General features: G+C 42.7%; 1 protein-coding gene and 1 long non-coding RNA gene across 4 annotated transcripts; one reads left to right on the top strand and one right to left on the bottom strand.

The window, feature by feature from the left end:
* Nucleotides 1-200: 200 nt before the first annotated feature.
* On the top strand, nt 201-7,814 carry LOC145861402 (uncharacterized). The gene is made up of 2 exons (XR_014381188.1): nt 201-682; nt 6,924-7,814. It is a non-coding gene; the product is annotated as an uncharacterized LOC145861402 (long non-coding RNA).
* Nucleotides 1,062-20,883, bottom strand: LOC106576267 (putative polypeptide N-acetylgalactosaminyltransferase 8). 3 transcript variants are annotated; one of them, XM_082963924.1, is made up of 13 exons: nt 20,766-20,883; nt 6,175-6,272; nt 5,370-5,639; nt 4,638-4,884; nt 4,231-4,397; nt 3,929-4,112; nt 3,630-3,827; nt 3,310-3,424; nt 2,944-3,129; nt 2,555-2,692; nt 2,293-2,388; nt 1,974-2,138; nt 1,062-1,861 (listed from the first exon to the last, which is right to left on the bottom strand). In XM_082963924.1, exons 3-13 carry the CDS (start codon nt 5,560-5,562, stop codon nt 1,727-1,729), a joined length of 1,824 nt encoding a protein of 607 aa, XP_082820050.1. In that variant the 5' UTR covers nt 5,563-5,639; nt 6,175-6,272; nt 20,766-20,883; the 3' UTR covers nt 1,062-1,726. The 3 variants fall into 3 exon arrangements, with proteins under 3 accessions (XP_082820050.1, XP_082820051.1, XP_082820052.1); XM_082963925.1 differs by lacking the exon at nt 20,766-20,883 and adding an exon at nt 20,322-20,652; XM_082963926.1 differs by lacking the exon at nt 6,175-6,272 and having other exon boundaries at nt 20,766-20,813.
* Nucleotides 20,884-21,091: the final 208 nt, after the last annotated feature.

Genomic DNA, 21,091 nt, shown 5'->3' with positions numbered 1-21,091 from the left:
CATGGCAGAGGGTAGTTTATTTATGTATTATGGTTTTTTTTGGTCACTGGTCTATGTTTGTATTTCTATATGTATGTTCTAGGGTAGTTTTCTATGTGTAGTTTGGGTGCTGGACTCTCAATTGGAGGCAGGTGTTTCTAGTTGCCTCTGATTGGGAGTCCTATAAATAGGTGTTTGTTTTGTTTGTCACTTGTGGGTAGTTGTTTGATAGCACTGCTTTTGTTGAGCCTGCTTCTCTGTTCCTGTCGTTAGTTTGTTTATTGTTTTTCCTGTGGATGATTTGCTCGTATATATTAAAAAGATGAGTATCCACATTCCGTCTGCAGTTTGGTCCATTCAACACAACGCTCGTGACAGTGACGCTACTTTCAAGAATGCAAAGGCAGTGTTGACTGATAAGGTGTTGATTCACTTCAACCCATCCTTGCCAATTCAATTGGCCTGTGACACTTCCCCATATGAAGTTGGGGTGTGTCACACCACACCTGCAGGAGAAGATAAGCCCATTGTCTTCATGTCAAGGACTGAAATACCCGCAGATTGAGAAAGAAGCGTTGGGTATTATCTTCTGGATCAAAAAGTTCCACACCTACCTGTTCGGATGGAGGTTTACCTTGCTGACAGAACATCGTCCCCTGACCTCTTTTTTTCCGCACTCTGGCATAACAACTCTGGCAGCAAGGTGAGTTCTCACAGCTATGATATCAGATAACGGAAGGGCTAAAGCGCATGCCAATGCTGACAGCTTGTCACGGCTTCCCCTCCAGGACAAGTCAATGTCTTTGAGTGGCCCAGCCAGATTCCGGACTTTTTAGAGTAAGGCTGTAACTTAACAATGTGGGAAAAGTAAAGCGGTCTGAATACTTTCCGAATGCACTGTATAACTCCCTGCCACCGAAGCTGTAAGAGAGAGAGAACTCATAGAGAAATCCCTGAGCAGTGGAGGACGGGTCTTCAAAACTACACTGATGTCAACTCAACTCTATATGATGTCAATGCAGAAAAATATTCTATGACCCTCTTCAGTGAAAATCTACAGTGAATCAATAACAAACCACAAATGAGCGTAAATACAGGAATCATATTTATTATTTCTTTGCAATTACATTCAGGACCAAGGACAACACAGCTCAATAGCATTACACATTCTGTGAAGAAACCGTACATCTGTCCCCATGAAGCTATGTCCAACCAGCAGCTCACTAAGATCACACAGTCATCTCACTGCTGACCACTGATTGGCTTTTCAAAGCGTAATGATAATGCTGTGTTCATAAAGAAGTGGGAAGGTGGTAATTACCAGTTGTGAAGTCATAAATATCAGTTGAATGCATTCACGTGCTTTGAACTCGTTGAGAAACTCAGATTGGCTGATGGCCAACAGGCTGCGTCAACCATAAACTGTAAGTGCAGCTATCATGTTTGTACAAAAATTATAGTGTTCAAAAACTTTGTGTAAATAATGTTTTGTTGTTGCATTTAACTGCTGATAATGCTGTTAAAAAGGTAATTCCCTTAGTAGGTGAGGTCAGCATCTGGGAGATGTCGGAGCTCAGGGATGATAGACGAGTTTCCCACTAGTAATTACCAGTTGGAAGGGTGTTCAAGTCGATTTTATGAATTGTATGTGGTAAATACCACTTTCCCACTTGCTTATGATCACAGCATAACTCCTATAGTCCTGCTGTATTGTTTCTGGTCCAGTAGGCCTAACTATCTCAGTGTATCAGAAGTCTTTTATCACATTCCGTATTTTCCAGTGCTGCCCACTACACTCCTGAATGATGAGCTGGTAGTAAGTGTCCTCCCCTAGGGCAATCTCCAGACATCTCTTTGTCTGCCTGTTCTGGATGGCTTTTCCCTGTAAAACACAGCAAACATTTCACTGTACATCACACTAAAGTCAAAGACATCTCCCGTGTTTCCAACAGTTTATAGGCATCAATTTCCTTATTTCATGTTGGAGTGCTCACCTGTTGAAATTCCCAGAGCATGTGGAATCCCTTCTGCTTGGCCTCCTTGCACTCATACAGTCCTGGGGTTTGAGTGCCAATGTCCATCAGACAGCGATTACTGTTGTACTTGTGAGACTTGATGCCTCCAATGTAGATCTCCCCGCTGGCTCGATAATAACAGTTCTAGACAGAGAGGATAGATATTTTGACTTATCTCTACCTGTGGTATTGACAGTACTTTGCATTGTGGTATGGGTTGAATCCCGGCTCTGCTAAGGGATGGACCATATTATACAATTAGCTACATTCTAAAATATTAAGCAATAATTCTACAAACCTGTGAACCAAAATAATGGCATCCATATAAAATAGGTGTGTTCCCCGGAACTGGGCCTTGATCTATACAGAGATCCGGCTTCAGGTCATTGACCAGCTGTTGATTTTATGGACACAGATTAAACCGTTATAAAAGTGCAAATTCCTATCCTGATAATGAGTTGGATTTATGACCCTGCATCCTATTGAAGAAATAATGCCATGCACCAAACATAGTTGGTGAGGAAATTCCAGAACAACAAAAACATTTTAGCATCACTCACAGCTCCATAACCAAGCAAGTCACCCAGGGGGTCTAACATGGGATACACGTTATCCAGATACCACTGGAAGGGTTTGCAGTTCAGACTCTTTCTTAACTTCTTCCTCTCTGAAACATCCCCAATGTCTATGCCATGATCCTGTGGTGAGAAAGAGGAAGAGTTCTAAATCAGAAGCACAGGCTATGTGAGTAATCCACCTATTATCCACTTGATGATGGCTTAACGCCATTTTACATAGATCCTATGATCTTTGTTATGGCATTGCGTAATATACCTTTTTTATAATATTGACTGTCTAGTCTTCTTAGTTTCATACACAAAGCATGCATAACAGCAGTGGTTGTTATTCTATAGGAGCAGCTGATTGAATGGTTTGTTGTGTACAGTACCTTCAGTGGGAGGTTCCAGGCGACGTTGACATTATGTTTGTATTCATCCATCCAGACCTCAGCCACTCTCAGAGCATTCCTCTTCATTGTAATGCTCAGGTCTGGGAGATAGGGTTTATGGGCCCTCTCGATGTGGGCTATTTTAGAACAAGGTATGACCTCGACACTTCCACCACACAGCCACACCTAGACACACCAAACACCAAGAGACAAGGACGAGTTTATAGATATGGACTGAAGTGTCTGGATGTTGGACGTAGATTGGTTTGTTCAAACTGAACGACTCAAGAACAGAAAGCAATTCTGCAAACACAAGTCTGCTTTGATTTCTAACATTCATTCATAAACTGTAGCAGAGGGGCTTACCCGGATACCCAGTTCAACATTTTCACCTCCATAGATCTTCATACCACCATCCAGAGCACCAATTTCCCCAAAGAACAGGCGCTCAACCACTAGTATGCCCATAATGGAGGGGCTCCTGACAAACATACAGAACATATCATGATCATTTCTACACTGGGAGAAGTGACATTCATTTTAAATGAATAGATAATGGCCAAAAATTATCCAGGTGTCAATATTATATAAGATTTTCCTCCCAAAGCTGTGCTTTGCTTATCGCCTATTCAAACAGACTTGTGAAACAGGACTATCATCCGATGATGAAATCACAAACAACTCACTTTCCTGGCTGTGACTCATCTTTTAAGTCATACCACTCAGGTCTGAAGGACTCGTACATACACCACAGGGCCCAGTCAAAGGCGTCTGCACTCGGCAAATAACGTGTTACTCTCAAGTCATCGAAATGGACTTTGTCAAACACCGGTGACAACACCAACGTGCGGTCCTCCTTTATCCGAGCTAACAGAGGCTCTGCCCTGTTCACAGAAACACAGAGTGAAAACATTGTGTTAAAGGATTAAAGGACACTCAAAAAAATATCACTGAGTGTCTTAATAATATAAACCATTCAGACTACCATTCCACGTGGACTTCTATGTGGGCATCCAAGATGGCCACCACATCGCCTTCAGCTTCCCTCCACCCTGAGAGGCGGGCCTGTGTGAGACCGAGCTGCTCCAGGTGTCTCACTCTCTTCACCAGGCCCGGACGCTCTTCATGAATGAAGATTATGTAGGCATCCAGCTTCTCCTTTAGATCCTCTGTGAAACCAGAGCAGACACTTGCAAATCGCAAATCAACAATGGTTGAAAGCCACACTTGAGTTCAAATATACTTTCACATGTTTCTATCCGGAGAGCCTTGACAAATTAGGCGAACCATTGGAGCTGTGGTCATCCACCAGTATGATGTCTTTGAGCAGGCGTTGGGGGGTCTTGTCTATGATGCTGCGGACGGCTCTCTTGATGATTGACAGGGCCTCGTCCAAGTAGATCAACACCACGCTGATGGTGGGCAGGTCATGGGGGTACTGGTGATTAGCACACCTGACAGGCACAACAAAAACATTTGGTCTACCTCATATCATTCATTCACTTCACCAAAACTGCTGTTTCACTCTTAAAGTTAGTCCATTTCAATGTCGTTCGTCAAATTGCATTAAAAGTGCTGGAGATGGAATTGACCTTGAATGACCGCAATGGAACAGACTGGTTAGAATTCAGAAGTCTTGAGTTATCCATCATTTTTTGTGTAGAGGTGGCAGAGAGATGAGGAAAATGATATACTTAGGATCGCGAGTATCAGGGATTTCCCTGTTCAGGGGTAGTCTGTCACTCAGGAAGGCGTTGTAGCCATACATCTGAAACAGCCTCTCTGCCTCTTTCTGCTCCTCCTCTGAGAGCTCATCACCCCAGCTTGTAAACAGAGCTGAGTTGGGGTACAACTTCTTCACCACCTTCCTCTCCTTCTTGACCTCGGGAGCCTTCACAGCCTGCCCCTCTTTCAGACTGATCTCATTGTTGATTGACTTCACTGTGGACACACGACAGATGTTCATCACACTGTAATAAATGTGTTAAGGCTGCCAGAATCAACACGAGTTACTCATTTTGATAAAAACAGGGCATGACCTCATTTACTGTAGCTTTGTAAGGCGTGGGTGTTTGCTGACGAGGAATCAAGTGCAGGAAAACAGCGATTCAGGGTGTTGGCTTTAATAGGCACAATGACTAAACGACAAGCCAACCCAAACAGCGCCACAGTGAAGGCTCATTTAAACCCTTTATTTAACTGAGAACAAATTCCCTTTTACAATCATCACTGTGACGTAACTTACTGGGATCAACTCTACATGTAGGCTCAGGCTAGATTCTAATGTATTCCCAAACCCTCCCCTCTAAATCTGCACTACCTTCTAAAACAGTGGCAGACTGCAGTCCAGGTACAGTTCGTGGACAGAGTTACTGGTATTTCCCTTCCAGGTAAATCACAGTTAAATGAAGGAGATTGAGACTTACCCAACTTCTCAATGTGAGACTCCATCTTCTCCAGCCTGTTGAGCATGTCCTGGCCCCTGACCGAGTCATTCTGATGGGCCCTCTGCAGTCTTTCCCCATGAGAATGAACCTCCCTCTTAATGGATGTGATGTAGAGCATTCCAGCAGCCATGGCCAGTAAAGCGGCCATCCCTTGAACCCAGCGTAGCCTCATCGTCCCTCTGCGTGTGAGCGCTCAGCCTGGGGATACAGACAGGATGGCCTTCCTCTCTCACTAAGATCCAGGCTCGCCTGAAAGGAGGGAGGGGTTATGTAATAGACATTTCCAAGTGAACAAAAAAGAAGAGCAGTCGCAGATCGTCAATAAAATGTATTTGGTTTATTACAAGTTGCAACAGAGAAAAATCCGGTCCATAATTATAGAACACGTTTAACTGGCCTTCTCTGAGAATTCCCTTATATCCCTATCAGCATACAACTGTTCTGTCAACACCAGCCTGAGAGGCTTGTAGGAAGTCAAAACAGAAAGCAGTGACTTTGTCAGCTGCTACAGAATCACAGTGTTTCACACAATACAATAGTAATCAGTGTATCCTCTGTCCTTGTACCTACAGTCTTGTGTCAACCATATCAGCAGTTACGAGTTTAATCCATAACATACAGCCTCTAGTCTAGTGACCATCAACCCGAGTGTTACGAACAGATCACAGGAATTCACTTGTGTTACACAAACTCCAAATATGCTAAACATTGTTTTGATCACTTTAAATTAAATATGAACTTTAGTCATCTTAAATAATCCCATTACAGGTGAGGTGCACCATACCTGGCTGGCTGGCACTCAGAGGGTGCGAGTTTCTCGTCACTCTCCTCCCCTAGGCCAGCGGACCTCTCTCTGCAGTTAATCATTCACTGTCCCTGGTCCTGGAGTTTGGGTCGATATGACAATTAGCAAAATGATGGGCACTTACAGTCATAATGTGTAAAACATTATTCCTCCTCCACCAAACTTTACAGTTGGCACTATGCATTGGGGCAGTTAAAGCTCTCCTGGCATCCGCTAACCCAGAGTTGTCCGTCGGACTGCCAGATGGTGAAGAGTGATTCATCACTCCAGAGTCCAATGGCGGCGAGCTCTACACCACTCCAGCCAACGCTACACTTCTGTGCGGCTGCTCGACCATGGAAACCCATTTCATGAAGCTCCCAACTAACAGTTATTGTGCTGACGTTGCATCCAGAGGCAGTTTGGAACTCAGTAGTGAGGGTTGCAATGGAGGACAGACCATTTTCTAAGCAATTTAGCACTCACCAGTCCCGTTCTGTGAGCTTGTGTTGCCTACCACTTTGCGGCTGAGCCGTTGTTGCTCCTAGACGTTTCCACTTCACAATAACAGCACTTCTGATCCCTCCTGTCTCAGCCTCCAGTATTTATGCTGCAGTAGTTTATGTGTCGGGGGGCTAGGGTCAGTCTGTTACATCTGGAGTATTTCTCTTGTCTTATCCGGTGTCCTGTGTGAATTTAAATATGCTCTCTCTAATTCTCTCTTCTCTCTTTCTGTCTTTCTCTCGGAGGACCTGAGCCCTAGGACCATGCCTCAGGACTACTTGGTATGATGACTCCTTGGTGTCCCCAGTCCACCTGGCCGTGCTGCTGCTCCAGTTTCAACTGTTCTGCCTGCGGCTATGGAACCCTGACCTGTTCACCGGACGTGCTTGTTGCACCCTCGACAACTACTATGATTATTATTATTTGACCATGCTGGTCATTTATGAACATTTTAACATTTTAACATCTTGACCATGTTCTGTTATAATATCCACCCTGCACAGCCAGAAGACGACTGGCCACCCCTCATAGCCTGGTTCCTCTCTAGGTTTCTTCCTAGGTTTTTGGCCTTTCTAGGGAGCTTTTCCTAGGGAGTTTTTCCTAGCCACCGTGCTTCTTTCACATGCTTTGCTTGCTGTTTGGGGTTTTAGGCTGGGTTTCTGTACAGCACTTTGAGATATCAGCTGATGTACGAAGGGCTATATAAAAATAAATTTGATTTGAAATTTGACTTACAGTTGACCGGGGCAGCTCTTGGGCATCCTATGATGGTGACATGTTGAAAGTCCCTGAACGCTTCAGTAAGGCCATTCTACTGCCAATGTTTGTCAATGGAGATTGAAAGGCCGTGTGCTCGATTCATGTTTTTATTTTTTTTATTTTTTATTTTTATTCATTTTTTGTGATTATTTGTATTATTTTTTTTACACCTGTCAGCAATGGTTGTGGCTGAAATAGCCGATTCCACTAATTTGAAGGGGTGTCCACATACTTTTGTGTATATAGTGTATGTTATTTGACCTTGTTGACAATACCCAGAGACATTGAAGCCCCCTCCTGCTGTTCAGAGACTGGCATTTTCTACAAGAAAGCTGCCTCCAGAAATAAAAGCTTCTCCCAACTTGGTGTAACACCTACTCCCGTTACCTGCTACACTGCTGCTTGGTTTCCACTTGGCGATCTGTTCACCGTCTGCCCTGGTTGTCTCCCCCTGTCTGGTACAGGTTGCAAGTTCAAATCCCCAAGCTGACAAGGTGAAAATCTGTTGCTCTGCCCCTGAACAGGAACCCACTGTTCCAAGGCCATCATTGAAAATAAGAATTTGTTCTTAACTGACTTGCCTAGTTAAATAATAACCTTTTTCGGCAAGACAGATCTTCCAAAGGTGGGGAAGTGGCAATCTTTACCAAGGATCACCTTCAGTGCTCGGTTGTCTCCACCAAGTCTGTCCCCAAACACTTTGATTTTCTGGTTTTAAGAATTCCATTTTCAAATAGCTCTTTGTTGACTGTTGCTGGGTGCTATCGTACAGGCCTGTACCCTACCTGCATGGGGCTCTCTCTTGGCCCCTTACACTAAGTCTGAATTTGTCCAACTAGGTGACCTAAACTGGGACATGCTTAAACCACCTGACCAAGTCCTAAAGCAATGGGACTCCCTAAATCTTTGTCAGATTATTACCAATCCCACAAGGTATGACTCCAAACACCCAGAAAAGGCTACTCTTCTTGCTGTTATCCTCACAAATAATCCTGATAGGTATCAGTCTGGTGTTTTCTGTAATGACCTTAGTGATCACTGTTTTACAGCCTGTTTTTGTAATGGCTGCTCAGTGAAACGACCTGTCCTGATTTGTCATAGACGTTTGCTAAAAAACTTTAATGAGCAAGCCTTCCTTCATGAACTGACCTCTGTAAAATGGTATAAATCAGCTTGATCCACTCTGTGGAAGCTTGGACCTTATTTTTTTATATTTTCAGTGGTATTGTTAACAAACACGCCCCCGAAAATTAGAATTAAAAACCGGTTCAGCCCCGGGTTCGACCGTGATCTTGCAGAGTTACTCAACCTCAAGAATTGCATTTGGCGAAAGACTCGGCAGATGCATACTCGGGCTGACCGGCTCTCGTTCAGGCAAAAGAGAAATAAGTGCACTCAGGCTATCCGGAAGGCCAATGTTAGTGACTTTAAGGAGCAGTTCTCTCTCTGTGGGTCTAACCCCAAGAAGTTCTGGAAAATGGTTAAAGACCTGGAGAATAAACCCTCCTCCTCACAGCTGCCCATGTACCTTAAAGTTGATGATGTGTTTGTTACTGACAAGAAGCATATGGCTGAACTCTTTAATCACCACTTTATTAAGTCAGGATTCCTATTTGACTCAGCCATGCCTCCTTGGCCGTCCAACATTTCCTCGTCTCCCCCCCTTCTAATGCGACTATGCCCAATGCTTCTCCCTCTTTTTCCCCTGCCCAGTGACAAAGTTTCTCCCTGCAGGCAGTCACTGAGTCCAAGGTGCTAAGGCTCGGGGGCAGTATTGAGAAATTTTGAAAAAAATATGTGCCCATTTTTAACTGCCTCCTACACCAACTCAGAAGCTAGGATATGCATATTATTAACACATTCGGATAGAAAACACTCTGAATTTTCTAAAACAGTTTGAATGGTGTCTGTAAGTATAACAAAACTCATATTGCAGGCAAAAACCTGTGAAAAATAGATCCAAAAAAAATTGAATTTTGTGACTGTACTATTTAGTGTCATTGTTTTATAGATACCATAGTGAGAAAGGATTCATTTCGCAACTCCTACGGCTTCCACTAGATGTCAACGATCTTTATAAAAGTTGTTTGAAGCGTCTATGATGAACAGAGACCGGATGGCAAGGAAGAGAAGTTGACCTCCCTGGGATGTCGTCACTTCATTATTGGCTGCACCTGCGCAATCATGTGATGCGATACATTTTTCAAAGACGTTTTTCAAGACACAGGAGAGGTCGGGTTGAAACATTACTGATGTTTCACGTTAAAAATGGCTCTAAAGATTGATGCTAAACAACGTTTGACATGTTTGAACAATGTAAATAGATTATTTTTTTTACTTTTCGCCGTGACTCCCCCCCCCCCGCTACTTTTTAGTAGCCTACCGAAGCGCTAACAACATGGAACAACTTGGAGTTATTTGGACATCAATTATGAACTTTGTTGAAAGAAACCACATTTGCAGTGGACCTGGGATGCGTGGAATTGCCAATGGATGAAGAGAATCAAAGGTAAGGGAATATTGACAATAGTAATTTTGATATTACATGGGTACAAGATGGTGCTAACCTGTATAGCCTAGCCTATTGTTCTTAGCACAGCACCGGTTTATTGCAAATTGTGATTTCCCAGTAAAGTTATTTTGAAATCTGGCATTGCAGTAGCATTTACGAAATGTTAAACTATGAATATTTGAATGACAATAATATAATTTACCAATGTTATCGAATAGTAATTTTGTGATTTGTAACGTTGTTCACCGGATGCATTTGAAAAAAAAAAAAAATCTGATTTTCACCGCTTCGGTAAAATGCTGTTTTTGGATATAAATATGAACTTGATGGAACAAAAAATGCATGTATTGTGTAACATAATGTCTTAGGAGTGTCATCTGAGGAAGATTGTCAAAGGTTGGTGCATAATTCTAGCTGGTTATCCGCTTATGGTGACGCCTGTCTTTGAATTGACAACATTACACACAGCTATTTTCAATGTACTCTCCTAACATAACCTAACTTTATGCTTTCGCCGTAAAGCCTCTTTGAAATCGGACAATGTGGTTGGATTTAGGAGATGTTTATCTTTCAAATTGTGAGAAATAGTTGATTGTTTGAGAAATTGAAATTATTAGATTCTTGCAGTTTTTGAATTTCCCGCCCTGGTCTCTTGACAATGAATCCTGATATCGGGATAAGATCCCCAACAGGCTAAAGGAGCTCCTGAAACTTGACCCCAAAAAAAACATCTGGGTCAGATGGTTTAGACCCTTTCTTCTTTAAGGTTGCTACCCCTATCATCGCCAAGCCTATCTCTGACCTTTTTAACCTGTCTCTCCATTCTGGGGAGTTTCCATTGCTTGGAAGGCAGCCATGGTTTGACCTTTGTTTAAAGGGGGAGCTCAAGCTGATCCTAACTGTTATAAGCTTATTTCTATTTTGCCCTTTTTATCAAAAGTGTTGGAAAAACGTGTCAATAATCAACTGACTGGCTTTCTTGATGTGTATAGTATTCTCTCTGGTATGCAATCTGGTTTCCGCTCAGGTTATGGATGTGTCACTGCAACCTTAAAGGTCCTCAATGATGTCACCGTTGCTTATGATTCTAAGCAATGTTGTGCTGCTATTTTTATTGACTTGGCCAAAGCTTTTGATACGGTAGACCATTCCATTCTTGTGTGCCAGCTAAAGAGTATTGGTGTGTCTGAGGGGCTTTTGGCTTGGTTTCCTAACTACCTCTCTCAAAGATTGCAGTTTATAAAGTCAGAAAATCTGCTGTCTCAGCCACTGCCTGTCACCAAGGGAGTACCGCAACGCTAAATCCTAGGCCCCACGCTCTTCTCAATTTACATCAACAACATAGCTCAGGCAGTAGGAATCTCATCGATTTATATGCAGATATTATATCAGCTGGCCCCTCCATGGATTTTGTGTTAAATGTTCTACAACAAAGCTTTCTTCGTATCCACAAGCTTTCTCTGCCCTTAACCTTGTTCTGAACATCTCCAAAACGTGTGGATTGGTAAGAATGACCCTCTCCCCACAGGTTTGATTACTACCTCTGAGGGTTTAGAGCTTGAGGTAGTAACCTCATACAAGTAGTTGGGGTATGGCTAGACGGTACACTGCTTCTGATGGGCTAATTGACATAATTTGAGTCAATTGGAGGTGTACCTGTGGATGTATTTCAAGGCCTACCTTCAAACTCAGTGCCTCTTTGCTTGACATCATGGGAAAATCTAAAGAACTCAGCCAAGACCTCAGAAAAAAATTGTAGACCTCCACAAGTCTGGTTCATACTTGGGAGCCTGAAGGTACCACGTTCATCTGTACAAACAATAGTACGCAAGTATAAACACCATGGGACCAAACAGTCGTCATACCGCTCAGGAAGGAGACCCGTTCTCTCTCCTAGAGATGAACGTACCTTGGTGTCGAAAAGTGCAAATCAATCCCAGAACAACAGCAAAGGACCTTTTGAAGATGCTGGAGGAAACGGGTAGAAAGTATCTGTATCCACAGTAAAACGAGTCCTATATCGACATAACCTGAAAGGCCACTCAACAAGGAAGAAGCCACTGCTCCAAAACCACCATAAAAAAGCCAGACTACGGTTTGCAACTGCACATGGGGATAAAGATCGTACTATTTGGAGAAATGTCCTCTGGTCTGATGAAACAAAAATAGAACTGTTTGGACATAATGACCATCGTTATGTTTGGATGAAAAAGGGGGAGGCTTGCAAGCCGAAGAACACCATTCCAACCGTGAAGCATGGGGTGGCAGCATCATGTTGTGGGGGTGCATTGCTGCAGGAGGGGTTGGTGCGCTTCACAAAATAGATGACTCATGAGGAATGAAAATTGTATGGATATATTGAAGCAACATCTCAAGACATCAGTCAGGAAGTTAAAGCTTGGTCGCAAATGGGTCTTCCAAACGGACAATGACAACAAGCACCCTTCCAAAGTTGTGGCAAAATGGCTTAAGGACAACACAGTCAAGGTATTGGAGTGGCCATTCCAAAGCCCTAACCTCAATCCTATAGAAAATTTGTGGGCAGAACTGAAAAAGCATGTGCGAGGAAGGAGGCCTACAAAGCTGACTCCGTTACACCAGCACTGTCAGGAGGAATGGGCCTAAATTCACCCAACTTATTGTGGGAAGCTTGTGGAAGGCTGCCCGAAACGTTTGGCCCAAGTTAAACAATTTAAAGGCAATGCTACCAAATACCAATTGAGTGTATGTAAACTTCTGACCCACTGGGAATGTGATGAAAGAAATAAAAGCTGAAATAAATAATTCTCTCTCTTATTCTGACATTTCACATTCTTAAAATAAAGTGGTGATCCTAACTGACCTAAAACAGGGAATTTTTACTAGGATTAACTTCTATGGGCTACGTGGGACGCTAGCGTGAAGCGAGCGTGAAGCGACACAGCCAGTGAAATATCAGGGCGGCAAATTCAAAAACAACAAAATGTCATAATTCAACTTTCTCAAAAATACAACTATTTTAAACCATTTTAAAGATACACTTCTCCTTGATGTAACCACATTGTCCGATTTCAAAAAGGCTTTACAGCGAAAGCAAAACATTAGATTATTTTAGGAGAGTACATAGACAAAAATAATCAGACAGCCATTTTCCAAGCAAGGACATGTGTCACTAAAACCCAAAACACAGCTAAATGAAGCACTAACCTTTGACGATCTTCATCAGATGACACTCCTAGGACATTATGTTACACAATACATGTATGTTTTGTTCGATAAAGTTCATATTTATATCCAAAAACAGCATTTTACATTGGCGTGTGATGTTCAGAAAATGTATTCCCACCAAAACGTCCAGTGAATGTGCACATGAATTTACAAAAATACTCATCATAAACGTTGACAAAATATATAACAATTATTTAAAGAATTATAGATAGACTACCCCTGGATGCAACCGCTGTGTCAGATTTTAAAATAGCTTTACGGAGTAAGCACATTTTCCAATATTCTGAGTACATAGCTCAGCCATCACGGTGAGCTATTCAGACACCCGCCAAGTTCGGGGAAACCTAAACTCAGAATTAGTATTAGAAATATTCTCTTACCTTTGCTGATATTTGTCAGAATGCACTCCCAGGACTGCTACTTCCACAAGAAATGTAGTTTTTGTTCCAGATAATCCATATTTATGTCCAAATACCTCCGTTTGTTCGTGCGTACAGATCACTTATCCAAAGGCATAACGCGCGAGCGCGGAACCAGAGACAAAGTCCAAATGTTCCATTACCGTACTTAGAAGCATGTCAAACGCTGTTTAAAATCAATCTTTATGGTATTTTTAACGTAAAATTGCTAAAATATTCCAACATTCCGACAATAGCGTATTCATTCAAGGAGAAAAAGAAGGATCAGCGTGCTCGCGTGACCGCACATATCCAATCCCTTTGTTGCCAGGCAGTCCACTCAGAAACTGAGCTCCTATTATCTGCCCAGTGACAGGAGAATGCTCAAACCACTTTCTGAAGGCTTTAGACAGCCAATGGAAGCCTTAGGAAGTGTAAGGTAACCCCACGGATACTGTAGTTTCGAAAGGGACTAGAAAGAAGAACTACTATTCTCAGATCCTCCATTTCCTGGTTGACTTTTTCTCAGGTTTTTGCCTGCCATATGAGTTCTGTTATACTCAGACACCATTCAAGCAGTTTTAGAAACGTCAGAGTGTTTTCTATCCAAATCTACTAATAATATGCATATTCTAGTTTCTTGGCCAGAGTAGTAACCTGTTTAAATTGGGTACGTTTTTCATCCAGTCGTGAAAATACTGCCCCCTAGCCCAGACAGGTTAAATGTCAGGAATTGTGAGTTTAAATATACTGCTCAAAAAAATAAAAGGAACACTTAAACAACACATCCTAGATCTGAATGAAATAAATAATCTTATTAACTTTTTTCTTTACATAGTTGAATGTGCTGACAACAAAATCACACACAAATAATCAATGGAAATCCAATTTATCAACCCACGGAGGTCTGGATTTGGAGTCACACTCAAAATTAAAGTGGAAAACCACACTACAGGCTGATCCAACTTTGATGTAATGTCCTTAAAACAAGTGAAAATGAGGCTCAGTAGTGTGTGTGTGGCCTCCACGTGCCTGTATGACCTCCCTACAACGCCTGGGCATACTCCTGATGAGGTGGCGGATGGTCTCCTGAGGGATCTCCTCCCAGACCTGGACTAAAGCATCTGCCAACTCCTGGACAGTCTGTGGTGCAACGTGGCGTTGGTGGATGGAGCGAGACATGATGTTCCAGATGTGCTCAATTGGATTCAGGTCTGGGGAATGGGCGGGCCAGTCCATAGCATCAATGCCTTCCTCTTGCAGGAACTGCTGACACACTCCAGCCACATGAGGTCTTGCATTAGGAGGAACCCAGGGCCAACCGCACCAGCATATAGTCTCACAAGGGGTCTGAGGATCTCATCTCGGTACCTAATGGCAGTCAGGCTACCTCTGGCGAGCACATGGAGGGCTGTGCGGCCCCCCAAAGAAATGCCACCCCACACCATAACTGACCCACCGCCAAACCGGTCATGCTGGAGGATGTTGCAGGCAGCAGAACGTTTTCCACGGCATCTCCAGACTCTGTCACGTCTGTCACGTGCTCAGTGTGAACCTGCTTTCATCTGTGAAGAGCACAGGGTGCCAGTGGCGAATTTGCCAATCTTGGTGTTCTCTGGCAAATGCCAAACATCCTGCACGGTGTTGGGCTGTAAGCACAACCCCCACCTGTGGACGTCGGGCCCTCATACCACCCTCATGGAGTCTGTTTCTGACCGTTTGAGCAGACACATGCACATTTGTGTCCTGCTGGAGGTCATTTTGCAGGACTCTGGCAGTGCTTCTCCTGCTCCTCCTTGCACAAAGGCGGAGGTAGCGGTCCTGCTGCTGGGTTGTTGCCCTCCTACGGCCTCCTCCACGTCTCCTGATGTACTGGCCTGTCTCCTGGTAGCGCCTCCATGCTCTGGACACTACGCTGACAGACACAGCAAACCTTCTTGCCACAGCTCACATTGATGTGCCATCCTGGATGAGCTGCACTACCTGAGCCACTTGTGTGGGTTGTAGACTCCGTCTCATGCTACCACTAGAGTGAAAGCACCGCCAGCATTCAAAAGTGACCAAAACATCAGCCAGGAAGCATAGGAACTGAGAAGTGGTCTGTGGTCCCCACCTGCAGAACCACTCCTTTATTGGGGGTGTCTTGCTAATTGCCTATAATTTCCACCTGTTGTCTATTCCATTTGCACAACAGCATGTGAAATGTATTGTCAATCAGTGTTGCTTCCTAAGTGGACAGTTTGATTTCACAGAAGTGTGATTGACTTGGAGTTACATTGTGTTGTTTAAGTGTTCCCTTTATTTTTTGAGCAGTGTATATTTGGCTAAGGTGTATGTAAACTTCCGACTTCAACTGTAAGTATTCAGACCCTTTGCAATGAGATTCGAAATTGACCTCAGTTGCATCCTGTTTACATTGATTATCATTGAGCTGTTTCTACAACATGATTGGAGTCCACCTGTGGTAAATTCAATTGATTGGACATAATTTGGAAAGGCACACACCTATCTAAACTCAGCAAAAAAAGAAACGTCCTCTCTCTGTCAACTGCGTTTATTTTCAGCAAACCTAAGCTTTTAAATGATGTAAGACACTTGTATTTTCATGAATGTTTAATATTATGATTTTTGTATTTAGAATTTTGCACTCTGCAATCTCACCGGATGTTGTCGAGGTGGGTCGCTAGAGTGTAATGCAACATTGAATGACACTCTCCGTTATCGGCTTGTGTGTGGCTTAAGGAGTGAGGCAATAAAGAAGTGCCTACTTACTGAATCAATAGAGCTAGCTGCAAAAGAAGCACAACAGCTGGGGGCTGCATCAAGAGTGCACAGTGTAGCAGCAGTGCAGGATAGAAAAAAAGGGGGCACCATGGAATGTTACCGATGTGGGAAAACAGCGTCCTCACCCATCTGAATGCTGGGCAAAAGGAGCTGACATGTCGCAATTGTGAAAATAAAGGACACATTGAGCGAGCTTGTAAAAAAATTATATAAGAGTGAAACAAGAGAAGGAAATATATGGAAAATGAAACACAGCCAGCTACACCTGCATGCTGTAAAGCAGGACCAGTCAATCAGGGACAGGGACACAGACTCTGCAGAGGAGCTACCGATCAAGGTATTGACAGTAAAAGGAGGCTTTACAGCCAATGGTGTCACACCACTGATGGAAGGACAGCCAATAAAGATGGAAATCAATACTAGAGCAGCTGTCTCATTTATATCAGAGAAAAAGGCTGAACCACCTCATGTCGACTCGCTCATCGCCTTGACCATTCGGATCGATGGGCGACTACGTGAACAAAGGAAGGAAAGGAGATTCAATTTCACTCGCCCGCCCAAGGATTCCACCTCGCCTCTGAGGTATCCCGGAAGTCCCCGATGGCTCTGTTGCCGAGAAAAGCCGAGGCTACCCGAGTTCCCCCGAGAGTCTCGGAAGGCTGCCGATTCACCTCTTCCAGAGCCCATGCAACGAGGCAGAGCTAGGCTGTCTCCAGCTGAACGGCTATACAGGATTCACAGTAAAAGCTGCCTGTATTGCAGGACTACTGGTCATTTAGTCTCCACCTGTCCAGTAAAAGACCAGGCTCACCGGTAGGAGCGAAAAGTTTAGTGGACCATATGGAGAACTTTTCCTCTCCCCTTACTCGCATCCCTTTTCATGCCATGTTGCTGTGGGGGACTCAGTCGAAATCTCTGCGGGTCCTCATTGACTCTGGGGCCGATGAGAGCTTTATGGATGCTACCCTGGGTTCCGAGCTGGATATCCCCACTCAGCCCCTCCCATTCCCATGGACGTTAGAGCACTGGACGGGCGCTCTACAGGCCGGGTCACCCACAATACCACCCCCATCAACCTATGTGTGTCAGGGAACCACAGCCAGATGATCCAGTTCCTGCTCATTAACTTTTTTGGGATAGGGGGCAGCATTCGGAATTTTGGATGAAAAGCGTGCCAAAGTAAACTGCTTTCTACTCAGGCCCAGAAGCTAGGATATGCATATAATTGGTAGATTTGGATAGAAAACACTCAAGTTTCCAAAACTGTTAAAATAATGTCTGTGAGTATAACTTCTTATGGATCCCTTCCCGCGCCAATCGCTTTAGCGGGATCGATTTGACAACACCCAGTGAAATTGCAGCGCGCCAAATTCAAAAACAGAAATACTCATAATATGAATTCATAAAACTTACTAGTGTTATACATTGGTTTAAAGATTAACTTCTTGTTAATCCAGCCGCAGTGTCAGATTTCAAAAAGGCTTTACAGTGAAAGCAGACCATGCGATTATCTGAGGACAGCGCCCAGCATACCAACACATGAAAATCAGTGTTGCAGGATGGACGTGAAAATACTGCCCCCTAGCCCAAAGAGGATAACAGAACTGATATGGCAGGCAAAAACCTGAGGAAAATCCATCCAGGAAGTGCCATTATTTTGAAATGGGTGTTTTTCCATTGAAAGCCTATCCACCATATAAATGGTTATGACCCAGATTGCGTTACCTATGGCTTCCACTAGTTGTGAACAGTCTTTAGACATTGTTTCAGGCTTTTATCCTGAAAAATGAGTGAGAATGACAACATTGAGTGAGTGGACCCTGGGATGTCCCCAGAGCTGGTTACTGCGCACGACCAAGAGCATGCCTTTCTTGTTTTTCTTTTATATTGACGAAGCTATTGTCCGGTTGAAGTATTATCAATTATTTAGGCTAAAAACAACCTGAGGATTGATTATAAACATTGTTTGACATGTTTCTACGAACTTTACGGATACTATTTGGAAATTTCGCCTGCCAGTTGTGACCACATTTGAGCCATTGGATTACTGAACAAAACGCGCTAAGAAAATTGAGGTTTTTGGATATAAAGAGGGACTTTATCGAACAAAATGAACATTTATTGTGGACCTGGGAGTCTTGTGAGTGCAACCATACGAAGATCATCAAAGGTAAGTGATTAATTTTATTGCTATTTCTGACTTTCGTGACTAATCTACTTGGCTGCTAACTGTTTGTAATGTTTTGTGTGCTGAGCGCTGTCCTCAGATAATCGTATGGTTTGCTTTCGCCGTAAAGCCTTTTTGAAATCTGACACCTTGGCTGGATTAACAACAAGTTAAGCTTTATTTTGATGTATTGCACTTATGATTTCATGAAAATTAAATATTTATAGTAGAATTTGGCGCTCTGCAATTTCACCGAAAGTTGTCGAGGTGGGACGCCCACTGTTCCATATGAAGTTAAAACCTCTAGGGTTTTCCTGAGTCGCATTGTTCTCGAAACCCCCAAATATGTTCTCTTATTTCACTGGTTGTGTTTGTACTACACATAGTTTGCTAATGTGGTGATGTTTGGCATATGAGTTCCTTCACTTTTTTACACCAATATTGTATATATCGCCAATTTTAATATGTTACCTAAAATCCACTGTCCTTGATTCTCACAAGGATTATTCAACCCCAAAATCTGACAAGGAGCAGGGTTGGTCCAAGCTCTCTTACCTCGCAAAATATTATACTTTTCTTGCCTCACAAAAGCAGTCCAGTACAAAAGCTAACTGGCTAAAATTGGCTAGCTTGCTAGCTAACGTTACTTCCAGACACAAACAAGATAACACATTATCACTCTCCATTCTACTCATCTAGCAGAGCTGGTTAGGCTTTTTCAAGTTATTCAAAGCATAGGAGGCTAACTGTGCTGCTGGCAATCATTGAAATTACGTTATTTTCCCTAACGTTTACTGACACCGGCCATATTCAGTTATTCTGTGCTCTAGTACATTCAGCCGAGTGCTCTGAAATCCGAACAAATAGCCAGAGCGAATTTACAAAGCACCCCATTTAACAATGTCCATTAAGAACGCACAACGACTATACCATTTAGCTAAGCTAAGAATGACGTGAATAGTTAATATACTAACAAGTTCGATACAATGATATGCTATGCGGTTCCTAAGGATAGCGCAACCAACAAATATATCATCATTAGTTAAAACAAAGAATTTGTATCTTAAGACCAATAAGCATACTACATACTCAATTCACTTAACAAAGAGTTAGTGCGTTTACGCTGAGTACATCTACTAATCTTGATTTTATTGGTTTTGATTTTCTTTTATGTCATTGTGCCAAGTCACAATTACATCCCTGAATTCTCTATTAGATAGGGAAATTCCAATCAGCAGGGAAATGCTGCCGAATTTTATCCATGATTGGATGTTTTCATATTCGAGCCGAATTGGTAGAATGCTTGTGTGCTTCTATTAGTGCCTTTATGGCTTTGCTATAGTTTAGCTATTCTATGATGGTTATTTAATGATTTTTATCTTGATGAAAAACTATAAGTTAACTTATAACGTAGTACAAAGCCTATGTCAAAATTCCACCTTAATTTGCTCTAACTTCATGGAAAAAGGATTTATTCAATTAATATAGCAACTCATCTCTTACTGCGAAAAATACATTTTCAGGCCTTATAGGCAGTTTTCTCTAAATGTATTACCCAGACAGAGAAAATCCCATAAGCGTTTAGACAGTCATATAATGCTTTTAACTTTATCTCTATCAAATGATCCATAAAGACCACTCAGAACCTCTCAGAATACTTTTTGCACCCCTTACGTATGGATGTGCAAGGTTGTATATTATTATTATTTCCATTAACAAATCTCCAGTAATCGATTATACGCACATACAATTTCTAATTTTTTCCCATATATCTTCAAAGAATCAATATGTAACATAGGAAATCTTATGTACTCACATGACTTAACCACTCCATGTGCGTTTCCAACTACTCTCCATCCCGACACTACCAGAGGACCCCAAAAACGTTAGTGTCCCCGACGCTCGGGCGAAAATCTGATATCAACTTTGGAGGGGACAATTACATTACATTTTCTCAAGATCAATTCCTGAGGGGGACACCAAAAGTAGTGCTGTAACACATAGCCTACGTTGTAATATGGTAAATGTATATTGAGGAACCAAAGAAATAAGGTGTTTGCCGTACTCCTAACTACCGGTACCCAAAACTACACAACTAATCACAACAGCAATACCATTGCCTTTAACAAATTAGTTCAGTCACCAGTTTAAGTTGAGAGTGGGGGTATCCATGGCATTTTCCAATTATGTTCCTATTTTACAAGTAAAAAAAATTGAGAACCTTTCATAATGTTGCCAAACAAAGACTCAACAAACTTACCTCAGACTCCCTGTCTCTGCCAGTCTGTCCCTGCATATCTGTCCCAAACTCTGTTGTCTGTGTGCCATCTGTTGCCTGCTCTGCCTAATGACATCATTGTGAAACATTCCATTAGCATTTCACTTCTTTCTTATGAACATTTTCTCAACTAGTCTGAGATATTAGGCTACTAGGGTTCTTACTTTGCGTTTTGGTGTATTCTCTGATGTCCGTCTTTTTTCTGCCATTTTTCTGCCATTTTTCTACCTGGCTGTAACGTTCGTCGCCTGGTGACGAGGAAGCGGACCAAAACGCAGCTGGGAGCGAACACATGTTTATTCAACACA

Source organism: Salmo salar, chromosome 17 (assembly GCF_965601325.2).
Source record: "Salmo salar chromosome 17, fSalSal1, whole genome shotgun sequence".
Taxonomy (NCBI): Eukaryota; Metazoa; Chordata; class Actinopteri; order Salmoniformes; family Salmonidae; genus Salmo; species Salmo salar.
The sequence above is the reverse complement of the archived record's forward strand: the minus strand, read 5'-3'. Positions and strand labels throughout refer to the sequence as shown.

Coding starts and splice junctions, on each gene's coding strand:
- LOC106576267 (XM_082963924.1), bottom strand. CDS start 5,562: ATGAGGCTACGCTGGGTTCAAGGGATGGCCGCTTTACTGGCCATGGCT. Junction 4,398..4,637: donor CCTGATACTCGCGATCCTAA/GTATATCATTTT, acceptor TGTGCCTGTCAG/GTGTGCTAATCACCAGTACC. Junction 1,862..1,973: donor TGCTCTGGGAATTTCAACAG/GTGAGCACTCCA, acceptor TGTGTTTTACAG/GGAAAAGCCATCCAGAACAG.